General features: G+C 39.3%; 1 protein-coding gene across 1 annotated transcript in view; it reads right to left on the reverse strand.

The window, feature by feature from the left end:
• The window catches only part of lasp1 (LIM and SH3 protein 1), a 58,570-nt gene that overhangs the window by 22,894 nt on the left and 8,684 nt on the right, over positions 1 to 26,992 (reverse strand). Inside the window, exon 2 of the mRNA XM_057817851.1 lies at positions 15,014 to 15,108. Coding sequence (XP_057673834.1) covers positions 15,014 to 15,108 — 95 coding nt within the window. The remainder of the gene's footprint in view (positions 1 to 15,013; positions 15,109 to 26,992) is intronic.

Below are 26,992 nucleotides of genomic sequence, written 5' to 3' on the forward strand. Positions count from 1 at the left end.
CTTTAAATAAAGGACTAGTTACGTTTGATCATTGATAGGCATGTAAAAAGCTCTCCTCGTGCACATTAGCGTCACGTTAGCTGCACAAAAACTGCAGCCGCCCTCTTCCGGGGAACGAGCTGTAAATTGCTCTCCGGCGAAGACAATCGACAACCCAGTCGTCATGTCAAAACATCCGGGCTAGTTATGTGTGATTTTCCGCTTCGAAGACTTTGAAAGATCAATCGGTTCGGGTTAGCATGTCGGCTAGCTGTCACGCCTCTTGGTTTGTTTACATTCTCCGAAGCCGGGGAAGGGAAATGACGGGCTGACTGGTCCTTCTCAAGCCATTTATTTAGCTATTGGGGAAAAATACTTGAATAAAAAGAATATCCTGTAAAAATATTGGAGTAGAGAGACTGAAACAATGACATTTTGCGGCTCTCTTCGTCGCGTTTTCTTCGTTCTGAATAATTCCCCTTCAATGGGTTGAATAGTAAAACTGATGAGCCCCGTCTCCCGCTGATGTCATCCACCTGCTGGGGACGCTAGAGCCCTATAATGGTAGGCTTGGCTAACCGGCAGATTAAAAGAATAATTTCTCGTCATCTGTGCTTTGCTAAATTGTTGTATATAGTCGAATCGTCTCAAAATATGATTCTAATTCACATAATAATGCTATTTAAGACTTTTTCTCCTGTCGTATGCTCTTTAAGTCCCCAGCATCTATGTTTCTGATAGCTAGTGCATAATGCTTGCCTGTGTATGTGCGCCAGCTGGCAGGATCTTTGCCTTTTTCGCACACCTTTTTTCACATGATGGACATAAAGAAGAAAGAAATGAACCTCCATGAAGCAACCATCATTGCTTCAAGAAGCTTCAATTGGCCATCACTGCTCCCTTAGGGGAGACAGTCAACCTCTTCTGCCACCTGCGGTCAACACTGTCATCAAACATGCCTCCTAGCATGCATTGCAGCGCCACATATGGAAATGACAATAGAAATTCATGTTCTGTGCTATTTATTTCTTCAGTTACTGTTCCAGTTGTTTCATTAATTACTAGTCGTGGTATTTGGTAACCGTATTTTTGACAGTGGTGCCATAAAACTGTCATAAGACTGCCTTGAGGATTAATCAAGGCTTATAACAGATATAATTTGGTGTCATTTGGCAAATTATCCGACTTTTGAATGGATGTAAAAGGAGTTAGTGACATAATTTGGCAGATGACACTAAATGACAATCGTCATAAGTATTTATTAATGCCCATGATAAGTGTCATGTCATAATTAATATGGTTTTATGGCAGTCTTGTGACGCCGCTATCAATTTAAGTGTTACCTATTAACCCAATAAATCAACAAATAAGCCACACCACACTATAAGCCGCAGGATTCAAAATGAAGGAAAGAAGTGGCGGTTTATGGTCCGAAAATTACGGTACCGTGGAAATGAAGCAGTACATCATAAAACGATAGGAGAGAGACACCAAGTCTATGGAGACGCCGACGAACATCGGTAAAGATATGCTACGTTCAGACCAAAGTTAAACAGTCGCAGAAATAGCCTTGTCGTTGCCAAAAGAGGTTTTGTCTTTACTGTTGAAATCCGTGAAACCAAACAACTTTCGGATCACGTAAAGTAACAATGAGGACAGTAATGTAACGAATCGGGTTGCATGTATGCTTCAGGTTGTAATGTTGAGGTGTTCAGTGTTGTTTTCTGGACTGTCCCGAAACACACAAAAGCTGGAGTGAGTTACAGGAGAAGTGACCGGAGCGAAAAAGTTCTTGTGGTTTCGTTTTGCTGGCATCACAGTTGTTGTGTTCTGTGCTTTTGGTTGAAAATAAACTACTGAATTGAAATACAAATTATTTTGGCGTAAATTTCAACTGTAACAACGAGATCTGACCTATGCGGAAATTCAGGTTACGTCACCAGCGTGGAATGCAACAATGTCGTAACTCGAGGACTCCTCGTAAACGTGTTGGTATTTAGTGCCCCAAATGTGAGAACTGTCATTGTCCCAATATTTATGGAGCTGATTGTAAAAGTAAGTTCATCAACTTGTGTGGAAGGTGAACATTTTCTAAGTTGTGTTTGGGTGTGTATCCACTCTGTGTGAGTCACAAGGATGAATCTGCACAGACTGTGTATACTACGTCAAAAGCGGCACTTGAGTGAAGCTGTGTGAGTAAAAGTGCAGCCTTGCCCAGTGGCTCTTGACAACTTTTCCTGTCATCGCTGATGTGTCTTTGGCAATTGTCCTTCTGCTAAAAGGGCCATTAAGTCTCTACAACTCACAGAGCTGTGGCATAGATAAGAGTGGCAGCACACTGAGACAAAGAAAATGAGTGTGTGTGTACTCAACCATGCATACGTTGTGGTGTGAATGAGTCACAACAATGCTCATCTGTCGCTCATCTTGCATAACCGAATAATGACTCACACATCCAACATGGTGGCAAACCCACAAATGGCTGGCGGTTAAGGGCAGTTTTATGGTAAAGGTTGCATTGGTGCGTTTGTGCGCATTTGGGATATCAGATTTTGAAGTGGAAGACTTTTTCTGTGTAAATTCTGAACCCTGCTGAAAGTAAACCTTTTAGCATCCCCCTGTGACTATGATATCCATCATCAAATGAACCACAGGGAACAAGGTATTCCAAATGAGTGACTAAAGCTGAGTTGGCACAGACATACCCACGACTGAACGGAGCATTTCTCCTGCTTTCCAATAAGAATCAGCATAAAAAGACCATGGTAGACCTTTTCAATAGTGGCTTGTCAGCCAACTCATTTAAGAAGTCACAAAAGACTCCACGACAACAAAAACAACTGTAGGCCTCACATCACTCAGTGTTCATGACTCCGCCATAAGAAAGAGATTGGGTAAAAATGGCCTGCATGGCAGAGTTCTAAGAGTGTGAATGTCTGTTTTTGATAACGGAATTTGGCATCATTTAGGTATGTTAGAAAATTAGAATTGGGGAAGAGGACAAACACTACAGTATATACAGTGATCCTTCACTACTTTGCGCTTCAAACTTTGCGCCCTCAGTCCATCGCGGATTTTTTTTCCCAATTAAAAAAAAGATAAATAATCAAAGAAAAGCCGTCTCGAGTCGATCACGTAGTCTCACTCTCCCTCTTGCTACTCTTTGTTGGTCATGCAGTGCACTGGAGTTGCTCATTAAAGTTAAGGATGATTGACTGACGTTTAATGTTTGATCTTGCTACAGACGCCTGGAAGGCGAAGCTTCAAAGCACCGCATGCGCCAATCATTGTTTAAATTGTTAAACAGTTGCTGTGGCAACTCTGTGTGAGTGAACAGCTTGAGAGGATTTGAGTGAACTCACTCAAAAAAGCATTGACTAATGACAAGCGTTTTTTTTTTTCTTGTTTAAAAATAATTTGGTGGGACAGTAACATGTTTAAAACTTTCATTATCATTATTACATCTAAAGTGCTTAAAACCAATTTATTAAAACATATATATATATATATATATATACACATAAGTTTTTTTTATTTTTATTAATTATACTTTGGGGGAGATTGACAGGCGGAGCGGTGCAGCATCTGCAGTAATGCGGACTCTGCATCGGTCCGTAGTGGTAAAGAAGGAGCTGAGTCGAAATCCGACGCTCTCGATTTACCAATCGATCTATATTCCTACCAGTGTTGTTAATCTTACTTTAAAAAAGTAATTAATTACAGTTACAAATTACTTCTCCCAAAAAGTAATTGCGTTAGTAACTCAGTTACCTGAATGTAAGAGTAATTAGTTACTTGGCAAAGTAAATGGTGATAATTTTCATGTTTTTTCCCCCCTCAAAAAAAAAAAAAAAAAAAAAAAAAACACAATGTGAAGTTTAAAGGGTTTTTGGGACAATTGGCCCTACCCAAATTCTTTACCCTAAACTTAGACACAGGGGTATTGCGGATATTGCGATAACTAGATAGTAACCTGTGCTATGTTTGGAAGTAATTTAATGTTGTGAATTAACTGTTAAAGTTGTTAAAATTGCTCCCATTATTGCATTAGTTCCCTTCTGTCTACTTTCGACATGTGTACTGTTTAAAACTCATTATTTAAAGATTGATTTAAGTCAAGATTTTGCCGATTTAGGAGCATTTTAGATTAAAAAAAAAAAAAAAAAAACACTTAGGTTCGCTAGGACGTTTCTCTACAACAGTCTCTCTGAGAGGTCTACTGCTTTAAGATGGCGGCTGTTTACGAACGCATCTAGTTCTTTATACATGTTGCTAATGCCGACGTGTCAGTCATTTGCATCTAGTTCTATATTATGTAATATCTACCGTAGCATCATGTGGGCGTAGTATGTAGACTGTCGGCTACAGTCAGGTATTATTGGAGCCACCTAGCATCGCGTTTGCAACGCCGTCACAACTCCCTTGCCTCCTCCCCACTCCTGCTCTACTCTCTCGTCTCCGTGAGTCTGTTTCTCTCAGAGTTTTCTCGCGTCATTCAACAGACATAGTAACGCAAAGTAAAGTACACATTTCCCGCCTCAGTAACGGTAACGGCGTTGCCAGGATGAGAAAATTAATTACTCACTACTGAAAAAAATAACGTCGTTAGTAACGCCAATATATTCTAACGACGTTATTAACAACACTGGTTCCTACCCTCACCTATGGTCATGAGCTGTTGGTCGTGACCGAAAGAACAAGATCGTTGATACAAGCGGTCAAAATGAGCTTCCTCCGCAGGGTGTCCGGGCTCACCCTTATAAATAGGGTGAGAAGCTCAGTCATACAGGAGGGACTCGGCGTCGAGCCGCTACTCCTTCGCATTGAGAGGAGCAAGCTGAGGTGGCTCGGGCATCTGGTTCGGATGCCTCCTGGACGCCTCCCCGGAGAGGTGTTCCGGGCATGTCCCACACGCTGGAGAGACCGTCTCTCGGCTTGTCTGGAAACACCCTGGAATCCCGCCAGAGGAGCTGGTTGAAGTGGCTGGGGAGAGGGAAGTCTGGGCTTTCCTGTTAAAGCTGCTGCCCCCGCGACCCGACCCCAGAGCAAGCGGAAGATGGTTGGATGGATGGATTATATTTTGGGGAAAAAAGTGAAAAAACATATCTTGTATGTATCTCGTTCCAATGCTAAACCTGAATAAATACATTGAACACACACACCCCCAAAAAAATTCGGGGTGGGAGGCGCTAATTTGCGGTTTTTCAGTTATCGGGGCAGGTTCTGATCCCCATCAACCGCGAAAAACGAGGGATCGCTAATTGGGATTATCTTTTAAAGACATGTAAAATAATAGCTGTCCCTTGTAAATGCTTTCCACAATGTTTTTTGTGTTTCACAAAATAAAATAGTGGGGAAAATTTGAAAAAAACAACCCTCCCTAACCACCAATGCATAGACACAATCACTCATATTTGTTAACGGATTGCATGTCTCAGCACAGGGGAACCAGGTGTAAAAAGGCCATCCAATTAATCTTTAAAACTTTACACACATAATTTAAATTAATGGTTTGTCGTGGATGTTTACTCTTTCCCACTGATGAATATTGAAAAATATTTCAAGTTAATGATGATATGGCAGTGTACAACACAGTCTGCACTAAGGTGTGGCGAAATATTGAAATGGTGATATATCATCATACTTTGGATCCCAAAAGGTTATGGATATTCTCATGCCAAGAATCGAGATATCATTTTGGTGCCGATGTTTAGAAAAAAAAAACAAAAAAAACGAATGAACATTCATTCGTTTGAAACCAGAGCATTCGCAGTCGCTCCTTCCGATTTTCGGAGCATTTACAGGTTGCTTCCTGAGTCTGAGTCCCTTCCAATTCATTCCAGGGTCACTTCCTGTTCTGTAACCCAAAATCAACAGGAAGTGACTGAAAATCAACAGGTAATGACCTGAAATGGCCCAAAATTACCTAGTTGCCTGGCACTGGCTGCCACTGACAGCCATACAAGTCGGAGGGTTTAATTTGCTGCCACCCTCCCAGTTCAAATGGATTGGACATCTACTTCTGATTAACTTACAGCAAAAGGATGAGAATAGCTTGTTTTTCTGTTTATTACCGTATTGGCCCGAATATAAGACTGTGTTTTCTGCATTGAAATAAGACTGAAAAAGTGGGGGTCGTCTTATATTCGCAGTCTAGACATTATACCCAATCACGACGGTAGATGATGCCAGATATCATTGAAGCGATGTTCTGTCATGACAGATCTCAGCTACTCTCAAGTTTAACCAGTTTGCATTATTTTATTGCAATGTTTTTCCTTATTCAGATTTGTTTCAAGACTACAGTTAGCTAGACTTCACTTTGATGGTTAATGCAGTTATTGCAATGTTGTTTTATCACAATAGATTGGTTTATTTACATTTCAAAAACCAGAAGCCATTCATTTAAGAATGTGTTATTGCACTTCAGTTTACATATTTAAATGTTCAGATATTAAGATTTGAATGAGGCAAAATAACATACTTTTTCTCTCAAATATATTGTCATAATCATTTGTTTCAGTTGTACTGTAATTATTTTCTGTATAAAAATTTGGTGTTTAAAAAGTATTTTTTTCAAACTTGAGTCTTGAAAAAGAGGGGGTTGTCTTATAACTAGGGCCGTCTTATATTAGGGCCAATACGGCATATGTTTTGCAGAATGATTTCCTGACCAATGCATCTATACAGTAATTGTTGTATCGCCATATGGTGAGATCATCGTTATCGTGAGCTTTGTATCGCAAACTATACCATATCGTGAGGTACCAAGAGGTTCCCGCCCCTAGTCTGGACAACAGTAGTTATTTACTGTACATATTAGTTTAGGCATTGAACAAACACGTAAAAGAGCGAACAGATGTCTACTAGAGTGAAAATGAATTTGCCTCCAAAATATCCAGGTTTCAATGAGCCTATGTGTTAGCAAATAAATTTGACGAATGGCGGAACATCTGCTCCTGCCGCAGCCTTCTTGCAGGCATTGCTCTGGTTTTAAGTGTGAAGTGCTGTGAACTTCAATTCTGATAACGCTTTGGAATATTCACTTAGGAAGCCATTTGAACATAAAAACAAAGTAACAATAATAACATATGTATGATTTCCCTGGTCACATGTAGGTGATCACACGTTTTGAAAATCAGTTTAGCATGTTAAAATTCTGTATGGCCGCACACTTTTTAACTCATTGGCTGCCAACGATCGAACGATCGCTTCCAACTCTCCCAGTAAAAATGGATTGGACGTCTATCGTCGTCAATGGCAGTGAAACATGATCACTCAATGCCAGCTTTCCCAGTGGAAATGAACTGATGTATTTACTGACAATGGCAGTGAATGAATTTAGCAGCAGTTTTAAAATGCAAGGATAAAGAAATCATTCTTCAGTGGATGGCTTGATGGTACTGAAGATGTTTACGCTCAAGTGCACTGTTTTAAACAAACGGGAAGAGGCCAAATAAACATGCTGTGAAGAGTCCGGCTCCTGCTGGCGCCAGACTACGCGAGAGAAGGAAATCGGGGGGGAAAAGTCAAATGAGAAGCTAGACACAAAAGTAGCCACAGTAGAACAGGAGCTCAAAATTAGAGAATTTGACAGACTGGTGAAATACCGTATTGGCCCGAATATAAGACGGCCCTGATTATAAGATGACCCCCTCTTTTTCAAGACTCAAGTTTGAAAAAAAGACTTTTTGAACACCAAATTAATTTTTATACAGAAAATAATTACAGTACATCTGAAACAAATAATTATAACAATATATTTGAGAGAAAAAGCAGGTTATTTTGCTTCATTCAAATCTTAATATCTGAACATTTAAATATGTAAACTAAAGTGCAATCACATTCGTAAATGAATGGCTTCTGGTTTTTGAAATGTAAATAAACCAGTCTATTGTGATGAAACAACAAAATTGCAAAAACTGCATTAACCATCTAAGTGATATCTAACTGTAACTGTAGTCTTGAAACAAATCTGAATAAGGAATAACATTGCGTGAAGTCTAACTGTAGCTGTAGTCTTGAAATAAATCTGAATAAGGAATAGACCCTACCCACCGACGTCACAAAATCACGTGCTCGCTATATGGTTCCGCCCCCTTGTCCGTCATTTTGTGTCTGTATTATCAACGGTCTCAATTGATCGAGCAATTTATAATGTATTTCATGGAAGACCTGGTGCTTTCGGATGCCGTAAACTCACCTGATGCGTTGCATAAAAGGCGTCATGTGGAAAAGCTTCAGTTTATCCATTCGCCAGATCCATATTTGATGCCTAAATCGATGTTTTTCGACCCGCTGTCTCCGCCGTATTTGCCTGACATCTGCTAGCTACCCTGAACTGTACAACTATCTTGTCCACACAAAATCAGCCTATTCTCACGAAAGTTTGAAAAACTTTAAGAGCTTGGAGGCTTATAAATACTTCGTTGCTGGTTGGGTGAAACAGGTCCTCGTCCACGAAAATTCGGCAGGAATCTATCTTGTGCTTGGAAAGGTGAGTTACGAAATTTTCAATTCAAAATCTTTTGTTATTGCTAACATCCACTGTCAAGTCTAATGTATTTCATGTTGTTTGTCAATGGAGTTAGGGCTTTTAATGTTTATATGGTTTAGCGATAGCACTCTCACTACATACATACGTGTATGTTGTCGGCGATTAGCCTAGCAATGATCTTAATTGTGGTTGTCAGCCCAAAACCCTCTAAATATATATTAAATGCATTAAATGATATAAAATGACTACTACATAATCTGTGGTAATCGTTTGGAGCCCAGTTTTCTCGTCGAATTGCAGCAGCCCATCTCGCTCTCTTCTCTCCGGGTCTCTCGGGTTCCGGTAGAACTTCAAGTCTCTCCGTCTATCTTCTGTTATTGCAACCGACCGCCACACACGCCTTCACCATTTTGATTATTAATGTTAACGAGCAGAAAAACACATCATAAATAGGAGGAATGTACGTAGCCGTAACAGGTAAACATGATGTGTTGACGGACAATTGGGCGGCACCAGTCAGGAGGAAGGAGTGTGACGTCACGTGGGTAGGGTCTATAACATCGCAATAAAATAATGCAAACCGGTTAAACTTGAGAGTAGCTGAGATCTGTCATGACAGAACATTGCTTCAATGATATCTGGCGCCATCTAGCGTCGTGAATGGGTATAATGTCTAGACCGCGAATATAAGACGACCCCCACTTTTTCAGTCTTATTTCAATGCAAAAAAACACCGTCTTATATTCGGGCCAATACGGTAAGACAAGAAAATGATGCTTTCGCAGTTAAGAACAGGCTTATAAACCGAAATACAACATATATGTCATGTGGATCATGTCAACATGCAGGTAAGAGGGAAAGTGTTTTCTAAAGTATTTTCTCTAATGGAGCTCCAAAAGCAGGCTGGAAGATTGGCGTTTCGCAAAGTGTGGTCCATTAAAATATTGAAATTTTGTTATACAGAGCTGGCCAAAAGTATTGGCACCTCTGCAATTCTGTCCGATAATGCTCAGTTTCTCCCAGAAAATGATTACAATTACAAATGCTTTGGTAGAAATATCTTCATTTATTTTACTTGCAATGAATAAACACAAAAGAGAATGGGAATTTTTTTTAATCATTATCATTTTACTAGGGGTGTCAAACGATTAAAATTTTTAATCGAGTTCATTACAGCTTAAAAATTAATCGTGATTAATCGCAATTAATCGCAATTCAAACCATCTATAAAATATGCCATATTTTTCTGTAAATTATTGTTGGAATGGAAAGATAAGACACAAGGCGGATACATACATACAACATACTGTACATAAGTACTGTATTTGTTTATTGTAACAATAAATCCACAAATGGCATTATTAACATTCTTTCTGTTAAAGGTATCTACGGATAGAAAGACTTGTAGTTCTTAAAAGACAAATGTTATAGTTACAAGTTATAGTAATTTTATACTAAAACCCCTCTTCATGTTTTCGTTTTAATAAAATTTGTAGAATTTTCAATCAAAAGTAGAGTTAATATAATAAGAATAAGAAAAAAATAACAATAATAAGAATAGAGTGACCAAAGTCTGAGTAAGTTTTACGTGTATTTTGCATAGCTATTTTGATATGGAATGCCAGTTCATTTAGCATTGTTGTTTAACTGTGAGAATAGGGCCTCATTACTATATACTGAAGTGCTTTTCTTTTTGTGAACATTATTTTTTTTTGAGAGAGACAGGAATATTATTTTTGTTGTGCTTTCACTAAACAATACTTATGTTTGTTGTGAAGGAGAAGCTTATGCCAATAAACGGCGCGGTCCAAAGAACGCCTGTGTCCACTCGCCTTTATAAAATATATATATCTGTACATATCTTACCCAAAATACAACAAGAGACACATAATTGCCACTAAAAGAAAGAAAACTTACCGAAGTATGTGTGGAGGACAAATAGCAATTTGCATTGCATTGTGCATACAGCATAAACATCTCACAACTACTAATTCTCCCACGTTTAGAAGAAATAACATTAGTATGGAACGGTGCTGCCCCCAAGCGGCCAGTGGCATTCTCTTCACTCTTAATGTCCATAAACGGCCTCATTGTAATCTGTTTGAGGCAATGTGCAAGCTGGTCATTCAGTGCATGCGTTAATTGCGTCAAATATTTTAACGTGGTTAATTTAAAAAATTAATTAACGCCCGTTAACGCGATAATTTTGACAGCCCTACATTTTACACAAAACTCCAAAAGTGGGCCTGACAAAAGTATTGGGTCCCTTTGAAAAATCATCTGATGTTTACCTAATTTTTGTAATTAACAGCACCTGTTACTTACTTTTGGCACATAACAGGTGGTGGCAATAACTAAATCACACTTGCACAGTTAAAATGGATTAAAGTTGAATCATCCTCTGTCCTTGTGTGTACCACACATTGAGCATGGAGAAAAGCAAAAAGACCAAAGACCTGTCTGATGACTTGAGAAGCAAAATTGGGAGGAAGCATGGGCAATCTCAGGGCTACAAGTACATCTCCAAAGACCTGAATGTTCCTGTGTCTACCGTGCGCAGTGTCATCAATAAGTGTAAAGCCCATTGCACTGTGGCTACCCTCCCTAGATGTGAACGGAAAGGAAAAATTGATGAGAGATTTCAACGAAACATTGTGCGGATGGTGGATAAAGAACTTCGACTAACATCCAAACAAGTTCAAGCTGTCCTGCAGACTAGTCCGGGGGTACAACAGTGTCAACCCGTACTATCCGTCGGTGTCTAAATGATAAGGGACTCGATGGTAGGATACCCAGGAAGACCCCACTTCTGATCCAGAGACATAAAAAAGCAAGGCTGGAGTTTGCCAAAACTTACCTGAAAAAGCCAAAAACGTTTTGGAAGAATGTTCTCTGGTCAAACGAGACAAAATTAAGACCTTTTTGGGAAAAGGCATCAACATAGAACTGACAGCAAAAAAACGAGGCCTTCAAAGAAAAGAACACACACATCAAACATGGCGGGGGTTCCCTGATGTTTTGGGGTTGCTTTGCTCCCTCTGGCACTCGATTGCTTGACCATGTGCATGGCATGATGATGTCTAAAGACTATCAACAAATTGTGCAGCATAATGTAGGGCCCAGTGTGAGAAAGCTGGGTCTCCCTCAGAGGTCAATGGTCTTCCAGCAGGACAATGACCCAAAACACACTTCAAAAAGCACTAGAAAATGCTTTGCGAGAAAGCACTGGAGACTTCTAAAGTTTCCAGCAATGAGTCCAGACCTGAATCCCTTAGAACACCTGTAGAGAGAACTGAAAATGGCAGACTGGAGAAGGCACCCTTCAAATCTCAGAGACCTGGAGCAGTTGGCCAAAGAAGAATGGTCGAAAACTCCAGTAGAGTATTGTAAGAACGTCGCATTGGATAAGGGATGTGCTGATGAATCTTAGGCTCGAGAAAATCCGTTATATTTTTCGCGGTTCGGAAAAGAAATTTTATAGTACATGGGGACCTTTTCTTTCATTCTTTGACAACACCGCTACACAAGTGCAGGAATGATATATGCACCGTTATATTGTTAATTTACCTATGGGGATGTGCAACGGTACGGTCGCTTTCCATGCTGCTCCTATTTGGTGGGACATTTGAATGTATTGCATTGTATTGTATTTTGATTCTGTAACCAATATGTATTGGGAGTGACGGCACGGAAGAACTTTCTATGGCTCTCTGGACGTTTACGATTAGACTTAGACATTATGGTTGGTTGTGTTGGATAACTTGGAGTAAAACTTTTTTTTTTTTTTTTTTTTTTTTTAAGTTTGGAGAGGGGGTTGTTCTGTATTTTTGCAAAACCAATAAAAAGAAATTTGAAAGAAAGAGTATTGTAACAAACTCATTGATGGATACCGTAAGCAGTTGTTCGCAGTTATTTTGTCTAAAGGTTGTGATACCAAGTATTAGGCTGAGGGTGCCAGTACTTTAGTCCGGCCCACTTTTGGAGATTTGTGTCAAATGATAATGATTTTTTAAAAAATTCATTCTCTTTTGTGTTTTTTCATTGCAAGCAAAATAAATGAAGATATTACTACCAAAGCATTTGTAGTTTCAATCATTTTCTACGATAAATTGTGCATTATCTGACAGAATTGCAGGGGTGTCAATACTTTTGGCCAGTGCTGTATGATTTCGACAATGTTAACAATGAGCTAGAAATGGAACAATGGATAAATAATAAAAAATAATTCCAGTTATTGTCTTTCTCAATTGCATGTAAAACCAAATATGCGTTTGTATAAAAGCTGTTTAACAGTACTGTATTTTCATACGTTAGTCACTACAACTAATATTCACTACTTTGAGTCTAAGAAAAACAGTACTTTTGAAATACTTGTTTTTTTTAACCAATTATCCATTCATTAATCAAGTAATTGGATACATTTTGGGATTATTAAACAATGCATGTGAGTTGCAGTTATTTCTTCTTTCCACTTCAGTTTGCCATCTTCATGCTGTACTCTTGTGCTCTATCTGTGACTTTTGAGTGTACCTGGAACTCAAAGTATCTGTGTTGCTAAAACTTTTTTTTACATTGACATCATTACAGTAAAATAAAGAACACATTACGATGCTACTGTAGCAGAAGGTAGTGAAACTACAGCTAAGCTGATCCAGTGTGTTTGTGCCAATGTGTTTGCATCAGGCACCTGAGCAGACACGAGTACAAGTGAACAGCGTGATTGTTAGCGTCATTAACAACATCTGTGCCGCGCCTGTGCAACAGGCATCCGACAGTCCACACACGCGCTGGTCTGTTTCTAGAGTCGTCATACAAGTATGTGAACACTGAACACAGACGCCAACATTGTCCTAGGGCTGTACTGAATTTTGAGTGGTGTGTAACGACAAAGCCCATGAATCAGGAAGACAAGTTAATATAGAACAGATTAACTCATTGGCTGCCATTGACGTCGATAGACGTCCAATCCGTTTGAACTGGGAGGACTAGCAGCAAATGAACGAATGATTGGACATCTACTAACAAACTAATTTGGACGTCTATCATCGTCAGTCACACTGGAAAAAGTGAAATGAATCCCACTCAGTTGTTTTGCTACCTGTAAATAAATGTAGATGACAAAAATAATGTTGTTGTTTTTTCCAAAATCAAAGCCATATTTCAAAAATTCCGAAAAAAATCATTGCAATATGAGTGTTTTCATTGAATGCTGTTTTCAGAAAAAAACTCGTACCTCTCGTAAAGTCTCATCCAGCGGGTTTTACTGAGGGAAGAGACGCCAAAACCTTTGGCGTGTCAAGGAGAAGTGATCGTGTGACTGTGTACATCTTATCTTGTGATGTATACATTTACCCAAAAAATTGTTTCAATTGCATTCTGGTGATATATTTTAGACCCGAAATGCCTGAAGAACAATGAAAGCGTGAAAACTTTTGCAATATTGGAGTTTTTTCCCCCCCGAAATTCAGGACATTGTTTTTCATAGTGAAATTTCGTTAGGCAAATTACCAGGGGTAATAGTAACGCAGCTACTGTGTGTTTCATTTATCAGAAGCTAACTTTAACTGTACATGCCACAAAACTCATTTTAGCTCACCTAAGCTTTGACATTATAAGTTTCAGAACATGTTGTGTGGGCGTCGCTCGAAAGCGGTAGTGGATCTTTGCCTATCTAGCTAGCTATTAGTAGGAAAACTCACAAATTTCACACAAAGAAAGAACTGCTACCTCACATATTTTTGGGGAAATAGCTAAACAAGATTAACTTGAAGTTTAATTTAGTGCTTGATACACTCTCGAGACGCAACCACCTGCATACAAGCATGTTAAAACATATTACATAATACGATGATTTAAATCATTTAATAAATCCTCCAAAAAGACCACACATTTATGGTCAGGCCCATAAACATGCACTGCACAAATACAAGAGGAAAGTTGGACAGCTAAAAGCTCAAGATAAATATCCTCGCACAGTAAAATGAATGATCAAGCTAAAATAGGAAATAAGGATGTTGTTCAATTTGAGAACTGGGATAAAACAAGTCCAGCCCAAATCTCATAATAACGGCTAATGATTAGCTCTCGCTGTACCGCAGTTTCCACGAAAGTAGAGCGACGGCTCTATCACGACATCTTGATTCATGTAGCTGGCCACATAATAACTGTTGGATAAAATAAATCACTTGTAGAGAAGGACATTCTGAGGGGAGATTCCGCAGATTCCACATGGTGGATTTAGTGTGTTGCAAGCATGAGTGAACCAGCTATGTAACGCCGTGTCCTCCTGTGTCACTCGAGAAGAACTTTAGGAATTTCCTTTGTTGATTCCCCCCACTTCTCCCCACCAAACCCATCCATTCCTATTACCAGTGAGGGAAGCACTTTCCCACACCACATATTACAGGACCTTTTCTGTCAGGGAGGGAGAGATACAAGAGTCCTGGATAAACAAGGGAGAAAGGAGGACGAAAAAAGGGGCCTATGTTGGGTAACAACAAGCACAAACACATTGGAAACATATTTAAGACAACTTACGCATTGCAGTATGGTCTCTTGGCAAAACCTTTGTAATTCTTCATGTTTAGAGACATATTGCAGACCTCGCAGCGGAAGCATCTCACATGCCAGTACTGTTAGGAGACAAAGAAACATTATTTTAACATTTTTTTATTTTGACAAACATTACCAATCAGCAGAGTTGACAAAAGGCAAATTGCAGATGGAGTTCAAGGGCTAGTTATCGAGACATATAAAGACAAAAAAAAACGTCTAACTATTTTGCAAGCAAATTGCATGGTGGCTGTTTTTAGCAGCGTAGGGCAGGGCCGGCCGCTCTAAAAGCAACACAAGTATGCGCCGCATATATTTGTCCTTCTAAACTGGACATGCAGCTCAATAGATTAGTAGGAATGTGAACACCCAAGTATCTGACATATCGCAGCTAATTAAAATCTTCCGCCACACTTAAGCTGCCCTACAAATTCATATCAAAATGGCGTCCATGACAGCATTAAAGGGGTTTAAAACACCAGTGAATTTCAACAGTGTACATGTCTTGTGAATTGTGTAAAAACACATGGCCCCAAATTTGATAACTAGTGTTTTATTCCCTTAAGAAATAAAACATTTTGGATAAAAACACATTTGGAGAAAAAACTCTATGAAGAACACTATGACATTTGTAGGGCTGCAGCTATCGATTATTATAGTAGTCGAGTAGTTCAAAAAAATCGAGTAATCGGATAAGGAAAATAAAAAATGTAAATACCTGAGCCTCAAACGGTATAAAAAAACTGAGGAGCTAAATGCAACAAAAGAACAATTGGCTAACTTCCATAGCAAAGCTAGCTTAGCCCCTAAAAAAATGCCTACTTTTTTTTTTTTTTTTCCCAATGCTCTTAACAAATGGTTCAAACATTCTCACAAAAAGGGCAAATTATACCTATAAACTTAATGAAGAATGCATTTAAAAAAAAAACATTAGCGCAAACAAAAACTTGGCTTATGTTGGTCTAAACAGGGAGCAGCTGGGTTCAGCCATGTGAAATGAGTTATGTCATATTCACTGTTGCCACTAGAGGGCATTGTATCCACCCAAATCAATAAAACTAAATGCAAACTCTTTCAAAACAAACCATTACAACGCCACTTTAAAGGAATACTCAAAGCAGCAGAATTGAATTTGAATCTTTTTTCTAATAGAATTACTCGAGTTAATCGAATAATCGTTGCAGCACTAGACATTAGACAATATAACAAAGGGTTCCAGACCAGCTATTTTGTCCACAGGCAACCATGTCTTAGCACGCAATTTTTTTAAAAAACAACAGTGACTTAACATAGAGCCATATTTTAATTTAGACTAACCAGTTACTACAGTAGAAGCTAGTTCAAATCAAATAAAGAAAATCTGATTCATGGATATTAGGCACTTTTTTTTTTTGGCTTTTATTTTTGTTGCCGAAATGTGTGTGTGTGTCGGGGGTTATATTTCATATTTGAGGTGACAATATGAAAAACCCAAGGTAGTTTTGGAAACCTCGCATTCTTTAATTCCTCCCTCAACAGTCCTTATGAGTTAAACAACGCACAAACCAACCTCTCATCTTCCTTTTTCCCTTTCCAATCTGGCACAGGGCCCAATCTTGGAGCTGAGGGGCTTCCAAGAGGCATGGAGGACAGGGCGAAATAGCAAGACAAGGGAGGAAACATGAGGGAAACTGAGAGGAAGGGAGGGGTGGCCGAGGAAGGAGAGAGAGAGGGCCAGGAAGGGGAGCAATGCTTAGTTATAGTCAAGGCAAGGAAGGGTGGCGGAGGATGAGAGTAAAGAGAGGGCGAGGGACAGAAAGAATAGCAGGTTCTGTAGGTTCTTCTCACACAGCAAGAAAGATTCAGAATGGCTTGCAAAGGACAGAAAGTCGACATCAACTTTTTGCCCAAAGTATGGTCTCCACAGCTGGTGGAAGCCATCAGGTTCGGACCAGCTTTTAAAAAACAAGTTTATTAACATCTGGACTGAGTGGACAACTATGAATGCCATGTGCTGAGATTGGGCCAACAGGCACGTGTGTTACTTCATCTATGTGAATAGTGTAGAACTTTCGGATGTTCGAAAAGGCTAAATTTCCTGCTGCCACGTTGACATGACCACCATTTTTGGCATTTATATAACAAGGAGCAGGATCTTCTACACTGCTAATGTGAGAGTGAAATGTCTAGGTCCAACAAAATTTGTTCTGACACGCTGATTTGGTGTTCAATTTTGTTCTCGTTTCAATATCCTCGTTGGAGAATCTCAGACAATCGCCGTCTTAATCTTATTGTCAGAGACTCAAATTTTAAATGTCATTTCAACTACATATCAGACATTTTAAACTTCTGATGACAGTTTATGAGGGTGAGCCTTTGGTGAGTCACCCAAAGAATGAGCAACATAAAAATTTGATTTAATCATGTGATGATTGCTAAACCTGTGGCGGTTTAAACAGAAGTGCTTTGTGCAACAGTTTTTCCTCAAAATGCTGCCTAAATTTATTCCCCTACAATTATTTATTCAAATTTATGTATAGATCCTCAGATGATCCACTGTATTATACATTCGTATTGTGCATCCATTTATGATCACTGGAGAACTGGAGCCAGTTCAATCTCAGCTGTTTTTGTGCAAGTGGCTGGGTACTTAGGACTAGTCACCTGCCAACTGCAGGGCTTACATAACAAGCATTCATTCACATTTACACCTACAGACTATTTAGAGACTTTAACTAAACGTGCATGTTTTGGTAATGTGGGAAGAAGCATTTATACTGGTTGGAAGAAGAAAAAAAACAGCTGATATACACAACAAGAATGTATTGACAGTAGACATGCTAACCATTATTCCACTGTGCTGCCCGCATTGGTATTAATTCAATACTGTATCCATTCAAGTACAAAGTGTGATGCACTTAAAAGAAAAGGCTTCCTGTGAGTCGAGCTCGAACTTTGGAACTTACTAGTCTACGGATATGTTGGCTATTTATTCACGGCCACAAAAAACCTGCAGATCCACATTCCACCAGGACAAACAGCAGCCACCTGCTGATGTGACGCCCTGCCACTTACTTCCTCTTGCCACAGAAATATTAAGTTGCGCTCACATAAACAAACATTTTTGCACTAATGGTTTATTTTCAGTCAAGCAGAACCTCAAGTTTGAATTGCAGTTAGGCTTGTAAAAGAACCACTTTGCTTCTAGCTCCTCGTGTCATTTTTTGTAAGAGCCACAAAGCGAATGATTTTAACTCACCCGGTTGTGACAGTATTGCAGATTCGTACATTAGACCCTTTTACGCAGGCAGCGTCATGCAACATTGGAGGGTAGAAAATTGCCCTTTTAATTTTGGCCATCCACCACATCAATACATTTCACAAAGCATGAAGACACTGGGAAAAAGTTTTTGACTGCAGTGTTGAATTGTGAAATGGGCAACAATGTTCACGCCCGTGTATTAGCTCTGTGTTCACATGCTTTGTCATACCTGTGATTCTACCTAAGAAGTCAGGCAATTAGCAGGTTAACATATAGAGTTGCCACAATCAGATCATGTATATAAATAATCCTGAGATACAAATACACTGACAAACAGCCCAACTGCATTACCATATATTTTACACATTTAACATTTTGGTTTCACGAGGCAGTGCGAAAAACAGGTTCACACACAGCGGCTGTTTACATGGTGATGTTCCAAGAATACGACAAATTTCATGTTTGCATTTACATGATTCAGTCTTGGTTCCATCTCCATTTGAAGAATGTCGCAATCCCGCGTAAAAACGATGTGGTTATTAGAGGTGTACGAAATTTCCGATTCTTAGATTATTTGCGATTTGGCCATGGCATGGAAGATTCGAGAACGATTCACAAACATCCAAATTCTGATTATTGAAACATGCCAAGTAAAGTGGAACTAAAAGACAGTGAGCGCGGTTCTCAGGACGCAATAAGGAACGGACAGAGAGTAAACATCATGCTCAACTCACGGCTGTGGCTCAACTTATGCCGCTAGATAAAAAAACAATAATACCTGACTGCGGCCGACAGCCGCTACAAACTACGCCCATATAATGCTACGGTAGATATCACATGTATAAAGAACTAGATGCGAAATGACAGACTCTGCGGCATTAGCAAACGTATAGAAAACTAGATGCAAAATGACAGACTCGTGGGCATTATTAAACAGCCGCCATCTTAAAGCAGTAGACTTCACTGGAAGGCTGTTGTAGCGAACCTTTAGAGCGAACCTAATTAACTTTTTATCTAAAATACTCCTAAATTGGCAAAATGTTGACTTGGATCTATATTTAAATAATAGACAGTATTAAAACTTTCACATGTCGAAAGACAGAAGGGAAATTATGGAATAACGGGAGCAAATTTAACAACTCTTAACGGTTGATTCACAGCATTAAATCAATTGAATGTAGTTTAAAGCTGCTGATACAGAATGGGGACTTGAGTATTTACTGTTTTGAACTGTTATTTTGATACTGAAATAGTCGTTTATTAAAGCCTGAGAATTTTTGTACAATTTTTGTAATAGCTTGCATCAATAACCTATTTACAATCGAATCGTAGCTTCCGAATGGTAATCGTAATCTGGCTGGAATCAAATGTTGGCGTCTTGGTGGGGGCCGTGGCCCTGGGTTGGCGTCCACGTGGCGTCTCCGCTCGTCTGCGTGGCTGTCGCGCGCTTGGTGGGGCTCGCGTGCGACTGGATGTGATAGGGTGCACTCGAGTGGGGGGGTCCCGGTGCCGGGATTGGCGATGGGGCGGTGTAGGGTCGGTCGCCAACGGGCTTACACTCACAAGGGATTTACACGATTACTGGGTTCTAGATCAAACAGCTGATTTGTGTACACTCTACCCCTTTCAATCACTTAGCTTATAGACTCCCCCACCCCGTCCCCCTCTTTCCCTGGTCAACAGGCCCCCCCACATGGTGTCAACCGGAAAAACATCTACCTAACGATAGCACCAAAATATTAGTAGTTAGTGTAGACGTTCAATGTATTTCTTGCTTGTGTTTCTTTTCTTTCTTCTCTTGTGTTCCTTTTCTTCTGTTCCCCCATAAGCCTTTCCTGTTCGCTGCTTTGTCAAAATAAATTAGGTACGTTGAATGACCACTATGGGAGTATGTCATACTCTCAATGTGAAACATTAAAACTGTTCAGAGCAACCGGGCACTTAGACTTCCATTTTCCGTGTCAACCAGCTGAACAGGACAGGTTTAAAAAAAAAAAAAAAAATAGTTGGCAGCTTCGCCATACGCGTTTGTTGTCACCGTGTAAAGGCGAGGTCATTCCACAACACAATCGTTGCGTTTTGGTGTCGCAGCGTCACCATGTAAACAGCTCCATCAATTGTCTTAAGTATTGAAGACTCGATACTGAAATGCTGTATCTGCGTACGATGTTTGATTGCAAAAGTATCGACATTTAGCCGATCTGGTCGCCGCTGAGCCTCAGCCCTCTCCTCACCACCTCTTCAACGAGACGAGTGGTCTGGTAGCCTCCTTTGACCATGCACATAGGCTTTGACAATAACAGTCCTGTATGGTTAGTTCTGCTGCAGAGGACCGATGCAGCCAGTGTTGATAGAAAATGAAAAAAGGCAAACGGGCTGTGTAGACGTATTTTTTTGCCTGCAAGAGGAACGAAAACGGAAAAGCGAAAAATAGACTAATAGAATAGTTGATAGACTTGTTTGCAAGCAGTGCCTCAAAACGGTATTCAATCAGTACCACAAACTTGTCCAAGCATCTGAAGGATCGACACAAAATCCTTTACAATTACCTACGGCAGGTAAACCTTTCATTTCAAATTTATGATCGATTGTATTGTGCCGTTTCTCCACATTATAGGTATGTGCACATTTCCGTGTGCTGGCATGAAAACATGGAAATGATTGACAGCCCACACACACGTGAGAAAACTTTCCATTATTTTTGTTGTTGCCTTGTTTTTTTTTTTTTTTTTTTTTTAAAACAAATGCTTCAAAGTACGCAAACGTGTAAGAGAACTCCCCAACTTTTAGGGCAGTTTAAATCTTACCCTGGTTGTGGAGAAGGGGAGAGCACGTATTCAACTCTACTGAGTGCATGAACTAATATTTCATTGAAGAATTCATCTCACACTGTTGTGATGGCAAAAAGGGGTCACAAAGATTTGGAGTCCCATTGATTATCTTAACTCGCTGACTAAAACTAGGCCTATTTTACAGACTATTTACATCCATATCTTTAGGCATGTTGTAAATGATCACCCTTAAGTATTGTTATTAGGGATGGGAATTGATACGATTTTTACGATTCCGACTCAATTATCGATATTGCTTAACGATTCAATTCTTTATCGATTCTCTTATTGATTCTAATTTGGGGAAAAAGAAGAACAAATGTTTTGATTGGCATCGAGTTTGTTTAATCAGAAGTCACAACCTTACAAACTCACAACGAGGTCAGAAGAGGCCCAGAGCCTCAATGTTAACTGTGGCAATAAGTGGCAAATGCACAAGAATGTGTAACATTTTACTGAAACGTTTTTCTATTACAAATAAAAAATATTGGTATATATTGGCATATAGGTCGTTGTTCTGCCTTTGGCAATATGTGTTAAAGCAGGGGTCCCCAAATTTTCCCTGTGAGGGCCACATAACTTTTCCCTTCTCTGATGATGGGCCGGGTCAGTTTGTAACAGAAAAAGTCTGACGATTGCAGGAGTGCCTGAATATAAAAAAATATTGTTTTTCAGAAAGCCACAATCAAATAACACTTTCTGGATTCTTCACGAAACAAAAGTAAATAAAATAAAAATAATATTATAATATTATTATTTATTATTATTATATTATATTATAACACTATTAATTAAACAGATAATAACCAATTAACCCTCTCTGAGTTCTACACAGAAAAAAGCCAGGAAATAAATAACATTACTGACAAAAAAAAAATATTCAAAATGCTCTCTGGTATTGTTCAGGGGGCCGGACCAAATGTGGAGGCGGGCTATATCCGGCCAGCGGGCAGCAGTTTGAGGACCCCTGTGTTAAAGTGTATTATTTACCATTATATTGAAATGCATGCCTTTTAGTTTTTATGGTGTTTTCACACTCAAGTGGGGGCGCCCTTGCGCTTCCTCAAGCGAAGAAGAACGCGCTCATGTGAAGAAGAGCGCGCTTACACGCGAAGAAGTGCCACATCCAAGTGAGTGAGCGAGTTAGTGAGAGAGGGAAACACTGCTATAAGCCTACGTTCTTTGTTAATGTTTGTAAAGATCTACAGAGGCAACGCCTGTATGTATCATCTTTTGTGTTGTTGTTGTGTGTTTCCACTCGCGATCGGACACTTAAATCCAGTTGTGTAGTGTTTTGAACGATGTGCTAATGCTAGCGAACGCATGCTAACCGTTTGTGTTACCACTGTATTAGCAGCTAATCATTCCTGATTTACGTTGATGCAAACCTGATTGTTATTGGGGACGAAATTGATTTGTTTCATTTCTATTTTTAGTTTCATTCTTCAAGTGATGGTTGAATAAAGTCAGCAATTTATACCAACGTCTTCTGCATTGTCATTTGGGAGTTCAGCTAGCTGTATACCCAGGACTGAGCCTTAGTGTCTCGGCGAGGACAGTGCAGTCGCATTCCCTCCCGATGCAGTTAGCGCCACCTGTCATTTTGTTGTAATTTTTCCTCGTGAAGACAAGACACACTTTCGAGCGTTTGAACCTACGTGCTGTCATTGTTATGTTTACGGCTGCAATGCTCGTGCTAAACCATCGTAACCTTTCATTTTCACCCTCTTTCCAGGTGAAGTGTAGCCAAACTTTGGCGCGAGTGGTTCTGGGCGCCATGCTAGTTTGATGCTTCTGGACAACAGGACACGTCACGACACAATATGCGTCTTTAGGAATCGTTAAAGCGATCGTTAAGGGTTTTTCATTGTGATGTCGAGGCCTCAAAACACTAGGAACCGGTTCGGAATTGGAATCTGATTTCGATTCCCATCCCTAATTGTTATAATTGGTGACATTTGTTTTATTCATTTATTTGTTTATGTCATGGGGGAAATTTGATTGTGCACTACTCTTGATAGTAATTGTATATTTTTGCATCATGTCCTTGTTAATAAATACATAACATTTGTTTTTTGTTTTTTTGTTTTTTAATTTTGTAGTATCGAAAATGGTATTTTTTTTTTTTGCTATCAACAGAGTTTAAATTGTTAGTATCGTGACATGCCTAGCTCACACAAATCCTGGGATTCCACATGAACACTTGCGATAATTTTTAAACTTTGAAGACCGGTTGTACAGCATGACGTTCATGCATGAACCAGAATTACGACACCTCGTTCCCAATTATGAGGGAACATTGATAACAAGAGAGGCACTAAATCAAATGCGCTCAGCTACAACTTCAGTGTTCATTGTTTGAAGTTTAGCGCACTAATCTTACTAGGTCTGCAGCTATCGAATATTTTAGTAAACGACTGAAAATCCTATCACATAATCGAGTAATCGGATAAAACATTTTTTAGGTAAAGAGCAATTATAAATATACATGAGAAAACAAGACATTTCATCTAATATTGAACCATTTTCAGTCAATCAATGTCTTTATTTTCGATGTACATTGTTGAAAATAGCCAACAATTGCCTCTCAGATGTGACTAGAATAAAAAAAGATCAATTCAGCGCTTTCACTCCAAAAACTTTTAGATCTTATAAAATATATATGTACATATATACTGGACTGTCTCAGAAAATTAGAATACACAATATTCTAATTTTCTGAGACAGTCCTGTACATTAATCCACCATTTAAAGCAGGGGTGTCCAAACGTTTTGCAAAGGGGACCAGATTTGGCGTGGTAAAAATGTGGGGGGCCGACCTTGGCTGACGTCCTTTACATAGAACAATATACAGGACTGTCTCAGAAAATTAGAATATTGTGTATTCTAATTTTCTGAGACAGTCCAGTATTTCTTACCTAAAAATGCCATTACGCTTGATAACACACATCACTTAAAAGTTAGGCGTTTTTCCCCACGTGTTTCAATTGAATTTCCATTTGTGTCAAGCCATTTTTAAATTCTAGTTAAGTTTTAAGTTAGTCTAAACTGTTAAGTCCTGATAGGATTTTGAGTTTTTGCAGTGTTCAAAATAAATGTATTGTAACATATAAGGTTATAATACGGCGGGGATATTTGCATGCGTTCCTGAATGCACCGCATGACGTGCGGTGGTGAGGGAGGTGCGGGAGCGCGAGAGACGTGCCTTCCTGTTGTTGTTGTCGTTCCTCAAGTTCCCAAAAAAGAAAAAATTGCAACCTAACGAAGCGGATGAGTCTTTGTCAACGTTACAGTATGATACCTGCTGTATTGGAGCACATTAGGGACCAGTGCTACTTGGTGTTTTATCCAGCAATGACTACTGAGCTAAAATTGACAGTTAGCTTTGTCATATTTTCATTTTACACCCTCATCACTCGACCTATGTTTTCACAGATTAAACAAAGCCTGTATGTAAGACACGTTAGCCACGCATCAACAGTGGTCTTACTAGAAACCTAGCCCTCCGCAGGGCTAACGTTACGTGAGCGAGTGACAGTAACATTAATATTATTTATTAGCGCTGAGAAGTGTACTGCTTTAAGATGGCGGCTGTTTACTAACACCACTGACTCTGTCATTACACATCTAGTTCAACATACATGTGATATCTATGAGACGCATCAGATGCTACCTGCTACCACTGTAGCATCATGCGGGCTAGTTTTAGCAACGCCGGCATAGTTTGTAGCGGCTGTCGGCTGCAGAAAGGTTTTTTTTATTTTTTTTTATTGCTTCTTCCTCTACGCACGTAACATCAGCGCGTTGTCCCGCATTAAAAGTAGTCCGTGCAAAGCATGATGCTCAGAGCTGGCAAAATTAAACGATTCCTCGAGGTGAATAAAATTACTCGGATCAGTTTTTAAACTCGAGTTACTCGAGTATTCGTTTCAGCTCTAAATTTTACTTCTACAATTTTGCATGTGTGAAATTTGATTCAATAACCACTAAAGACCTTTGTTTTGATTTTTGCACTGAGAGAAAATTATTTTAGATTTTAGTTCTAGACTGGATGTTCATTAGCTCACACATTTTTTGCTACTCTCATATTAAAACATTCTGTTTACTTTATTTGACCGACTGCTGTAGTAGACATTAGCCATATGCTAAAAAGATATGTCTTTAGGATAACTTTAGATGAATAATACACAATGAAGACAACTGAGACCATTTCTTCACCCTTGCTGTGTTACTTCTTCCAAACATAATATAAATGGCACACAAATGACTGCTTTCGCGGGCAGTGTGAGATGGATTTAAAGTTACAATGTTCTTTACACACAATAAAGCAGAGTGACTAATGGCTAGATTGCTTCCCACTATCGCACACTCCCTTGATTTTGTTTGTCTTCAAACAAAATGAAGCAGAACAAGTGTTTCCTCAGTGTTGAAGGTGGCTGCAATCTCTTACTTAAAAAACACAGCAAGCACAGAATAGTAGATCAAATAGTAACGATAGCGCACTCGTCTTCTTGAGCATTTGCTCTACGGTAGACGTGACCTGGCAGTGAGATAGAAAAATGAGGACACTGCAGAGATGGAGCTCGAGAGCAGCCATTTAAAAAATAAAGGAGGAAAAAAACACCAGCGTCTCCCTGTGTCATTACAGCTCAAGGGCACAAGTGTGTGTATAAATACAGACTACATGTGTGTTACACTGTATGTAGGTTAGTATCTCCTCATGATCAAACATGCTCGATCAGGCTCAAAGCAATATCATACATAGTGGACGTACAACATGCGATCAGCGATGTACTGTAATACACTCTGCATTGAAATTTGAGGGATTCCGCAATGGATTTCAATCATTTTTGGATTTTCCTGCTTTACCATTATAGCCCAGGGTGTCGGAAGTTTTAAAATGCCAAGAAGAAACTTTTTATAAAATAGTTAAGACTGTTACTTACATTTTCCCTACATTGAATCAACAGATTTAGACGTGACTGCGTTTTTTGTAAGCGCTTTGAACAGCGGATTAGTCGAAATTGTTCTAAAGGGCCGCACCTGACTGAGCAAAAATGCAAGAAAAAAAAAACCTTTGCATCTGGCACTGCTACTAGCACGCAACCACGTTGCTTAATGGACAGACTGGGCCACCGCTGGTAATGTGATAAGACACGCTAAGCTCATAAATGTGCTTAGCGTGCACATCATTATACTTCAGACCGTTAAAGGACATGCACGTACAAGGTTAGTTTCTAAAATAGAGGAAGGTTGGTCTCAAAATATGTTTACATTTTATTTACATGTCAAACACAGTTTGAAAAACAGCAGATTTACTTCCTGGTAGTGATAAGGAAGTGGGACTCAGATGACTGTTAGTCTGCTGCTAAATATTTTGACACCTCTTTTAGCCGTTGGAAAGTCTATATCACCTCACAAGCTTTCTTGTGGTGTATTTTAAAGCTTTCTGTAGAGATCTCAAACGCCTCGCTCCTTTTAAGGCACCATATTAGCAGAGGAGTAACATATTGACCACCGGCCACATCTGGCTTGACAGCCAACAGTAGCGTGGTGAAGCACTAGTTGAAATCAGAGGCAGATGAGGCTAACTGTGGGACTTTATGCGAAACAAAAAAAGCAGGGTGAATAACTTGTACAGATGATTTAACTAAGGGATTGGGTTCAGATTGTGAGTGGCAGTGATGTAGCTTTATATCTTATTAGCCGTTTAGTTTGTCCAAGAAAAACTTAAATGGACCAAGATGGTCTATTTTTCATTAACAAACTGAAATTACAGAAAATGAAAAGTAGGTTTTTTTTTGTCACCGAAACATCTACTTTTCATCACCAAAATTGACATGGCATCAGTTACTCAAGACCATTTTTACATTGAAAAAGTTATAACTTACT

The sequence above is a fragment of the Corythoichthys intestinalis genome, chromosome 16, assembly GCF_030265065.1.
Source record: "Corythoichthys intestinalis isolate RoL2023-P3 chromosome 16, ASM3026506v1, whole genome shotgun sequence".
NCBI lineage: Eukaryota > Metazoa > Chordata > Actinopteri > Syngnathiformes > Syngnathidae > Corythoichthys > Corythoichthys intestinalis.